General features: G+C 53.1%; 1 protein-coding gene across 1 annotated transcript in view; it reads left to right on the forward strand.

The window, feature by feature from the left end:
* The first annotated feature begins 597 nt into the window (after positions 1-597).
* arhgap17a (Rho GTPase activating protein 17a) overlaps positions 598-3,808 on the forward strand; it is a 7,854-nt gene continuing 4,643 nt past the window's right edge. Inside the window, 10 exon segments of the mRNA XM_017310675.1 lie at positions 598-684; positions 1,049-1,186; positions 1,289-1,321; positions 1,549-1,625; positions 1,699-1,735; positions 2,278-2,363; positions 2,573-2,653; positions 2,757-2,870; positions 2,949-3,040; positions 3,181-3,325. Of these exon segments, the coding sequence (XP_017166164.1) occupies positions 598-684; positions 1,049-1,186; positions 1,289-1,321; positions 1,549-1,625; positions 1,699-1,735; positions 2,278-2,363; positions 2,573-2,653; positions 2,757-2,870; positions 2,949-3,040; positions 3,181-3,325 (890 nt within the window).

Below are 3,808 nucleotides of genomic sequence, written 5' to 3' on the forward strand. Positions count from 1 at the left end.
TGAGCTGCAGGTCTCACATCCTGGTCCTGGACCTTAAACCCACACGCTGAGCTGCAGGTCTCACATCCTGGTCCTGGACCTTAAACCCACACGTTGAGCTGCAGGTCTCACATCCTGGTCCCGGACATCGACTCACTTCCTGCATTTAATCTGCAATAATCCAGGATTATTTTTCCATCAGAGTCTCTGACTTTGTGCTGCTGCTTTTTAAATATTTCTTCCTCATTAAAGTCCATCTAAAATCTGCGAATCGAAGGAAAAGAAAACAAACTTGGATCGTTTCTTCCGTTTGGATCTGGATGATAACTKGTKACGATACCAGAACCGAGCCTCGTCCGTCAGGCCGGGACTCGACTTCCAACTCGGGTCGTTTCTGAGGGATTCCCTGAGCTGTGACGCATCATGAGGATCAGCGTCTTCACACAGCGGAGGAACAACACACACACACACCGCTGCTGGAGTGTGTGTGTGTGTGTGTGTGTGTGTGTGTGTGTGTGTGTGTGTGTGTGTGCGTGTGTGTGCGTGTGTGCGTGTGTGTGTGTGTGTGTGTGTGTGTGTGTGTGTGTGTGTGTGTGTGTGTGTGTGTGTTGGCGCTGCATGGAGCCCAGCTGCTCTGGGAATGTCGGGTCGCTGCGGGGGTCAGGAATGACGTGGGATGGGGAGCCGAGGATTCCTGACTTCACCGTTCGTCTGTTTACTTCCTGTTTCCATCTGGAGCTTTGATCCCGTTTCCATCCAGACGCTGCCACCAACTTCAGCTGCTTTAAACTCACCAGATGGTGACAGACTGAGGCGCCTGGCAGGACRGGGACATGTCCCCCCCATGTCCCCCCCAGGGCTGCTGCGGCGTCCATCTTTGAACCTGACACTGCAGTCGGACTGATTGTGGGATCACCCTGAGTCCTTCTCCTGGCCTGGTCAACAGGGTTGGGAATCAGACGTGTCCTTTCCGTCCTGCTGTAGAACGACTCCCTACGTTTAGTTGCCATCTGAGACGGACTTGTTGAGTTTTTGGAGGGACTAAATGTAAAAGTTGTGGATATTTCAGGTGTTCRTTCAGTAACGTCTTTGCTGCTGACAGATCGAGCGGCGCATGGAGTTGATGCGCGTCGTTTCCCACAACACGCACAAGAAGATGGTGTCATGTCTGCAGGGTCACATCGGAGCAGAAGCGGAGAAGAGACATGTAAGTCCATCACCTGAGGCTTTGTTCGCCCCTAAATGTCCGAGTTGTTTCTGGACCGGGTCGGCAGATGCTCCATGATGTTCTGTCTCTGTTTCTGACCAGTCTGTCCCGCGCCTCTATACAGGAAACGGTCAGGTAAAAACCTCCTGAATCTTCCTCTCCTTTCCGTCTCAGCGTCTGTTTTCCACGCATGAAACTCTGGGAAGCAGACCTGGATCTTCATCACTTCCTCTTCCTCCCTAGTCTTCCTCCCTAGTCTTCCTCCCTAGTCTTCCTCCCTAGTCTTCCTCCTCCTGTCCTGCTCAGTGCTGGAGCCTCTTCCTGCTGGTTTCCTCTGTAATGTGAGCTACGTGTTGTTTCAGAAAAAGCTTCCTCTCACGGCTCTGTCCCAGGCCATGGTGGAGGGAGGAGCCCAGCTGGGGGAGGACTCGTCCATCGGGTGAGTCCGGTATCGGCTGCCGTCGGTTCCGGGTGGGAAACCGTCACTCTGCCTGATCCTGCTGTGTCCACAGGAAGATGATGGAGGTGTGCGGCGAGGTGGAGAANAGTGTAATTTGAAATAAGAAATGTAAAATGTGATAAAAATGCATTTTTGTGTTTATTTGATTCCTATTCAAGAGACTTTGATAAGAATGACTATATATGTAATATAGGCGGCTMYAGAGTATCTTTGTTTACATTTTTGGTTGGTGGTGTGCCTCGATTTTTTTCAATTAAAATAATGTACCTTGGCTCAAAAAAGGTTGAAAAACACTGCTAATAGCATTAGCACTTCAAAACATGTCAAAACTTAATAAGAATGAATGATGAGTCCATGGCAGTTCAGCCGAATCGTTACGGATCCTTAAAAATCAAAAACAAACTTCTCTGTGGAGTTCTGATCCGAAAACCAGAAATGTTCAGATAGACAAGATGACGTGAAAACAAATCCCAGCAGAAAAATKATCAACTCCCAGCAAAACGATCCAAAGGGCCTGAAAGTCGAGCCGCTCACATGGCAGACGGCGCCCCCGGTGGCTGGGTCACATACAGCAGACCTGGTCCAGGTGTTTTTCTCCAGCCAGTTGAGCAGAGGTTGTTTCTGTTTCTGATCAGGCGCTCTGAAGTCGTACCTGCGGGAGCTCCCTGACCCTCTGATGACCTCCCAGCTGTACGACGAGTGGATCCAGGCCTCCAGGCAAGGCGCCCGGCTGCAGACATGGGGGTCCCTGCTGCAGCAGCAGACATGGGGGGTCCCTGCTGCAGCAGCAGACATGGGGGTCCCTGCTGCAGCTGCAGACATGGGGGGTCCCTGCTGCAGCAGCAGACATGGGGGGTCGCTGCTGCAGCAGCAGACATGGGGGTCCCTGCTGCAGCCGGCGGCTCACTGCGTTCCTCTGGTTCCAGTGTTTCAGACCCAGATAAACGGCTGCAGGCGCTCTGGCTGGTCTGTGACAAGCTACCAAAGAACAACAGGAACAACCTGCGGTCAGTCAGTTCAGCCATTCATCAGTTCAGCCATTCATCAGCTCAGCCTTTCACCAGCGCTGCGTTTCAGGTGTCAGCCTCCGTGTCTCACGTCTCCCTGCAGGTACCTGGTGAAGTTTTTAGCCAGACTGGCTCAGGACAGCGAGACGAACAAAATGACGGCRAGCAACGTGGCCATCGTGCTGGGACCCAACCTGCTGTGGGCCAAGATGGAGGGGTAGGAGGGCAGCAGGCGCTCCGTCATCGGCTGGTCATGTCTGGGTCTCATCTCTGCTCTCGTCTCGCTGGCCTGCAGGAGCCTGGCGGAGATGGCGGCGGCGACCTCGGTGCATGTGGTGGCCATCATAGAGCCCATCATCCAGCACGCTGACTGGTTCTTCCCTGAGGGTAGGTTCTGGCCGGGTCGGGCCTTTGGGCCGGCTGTGGTTCTGGCCCTTCATCGCTCTGGAACCAGGAAGTGGAGCTTTAGAGCTTCCTGTCGCTGGCTGAAGGCTGGACATGATGGTAACGGTCTGCTTCCTGTCCAGACGTGGAGTTTAATGTTTCCGGCATGTTTGTGATGCCGCCGCCGGCAGCGTCCAATCACAGCAGCCCGCCGGACGCCGACTGCAGCGTGGAGAGGAAGAGGAGCAGCATGCTGGGAGCAGACGCAGACACCGCGCGGAAAGACAAGTAATCACCCTAAGCTCCGCCYCTCAGGAAGCCCTTAGCTCCTCCTCCTCTGATCCGCCTGTCAGGGGTTTATTCTGGCTTCAGCTCTTAAAGGGCCGGTACCATAAAGCCACGTTTTCATCCTTCATCATGTTTTTCCTGCGGTGTTGTCATGTGAGGGGAACCTTTTAGTTTCCATGGCAACCGTTCAGCTGATAGGACACCTGGGTGGACGTAGCCCCGCCTTCAAGCTTCAGCTCCTCCAGACTAGCCAGCAGCAATTAGCAACCAGTTGAGCTCATTATAGCTGCTGCTGAGAGCAACACGCTAAAAACGTTAAAGGGTTAAAAGAGGAGCCATGTTGGGACGACTTCCTGGAGGCGGAGCTTCAGGAAGAGCAGGAGTTCTTAAAGAGACAGAGGCCCAATTTCATATTTTTTATTAACAGCATTTTGTTCCACCAGAAGGGGCTGTTGGGGTAAATCTGTGCTGTTTTGTCCTCCT

The sequence above is a fragment of the Poecilia reticulata genome, linkage group LG19 (assembly GCF_000633615.1).
Source record: "Poecilia reticulata strain Guanapo linkage group LG19, Guppy_female_1.0+MT, whole genome shotgun sequence".
Lineage (NCBI taxonomy): Eukaryota > Metazoa > Chordata > Actinopteri > Cyprinodontiformes > Poeciliidae > Poecilia > Poecilia reticulata.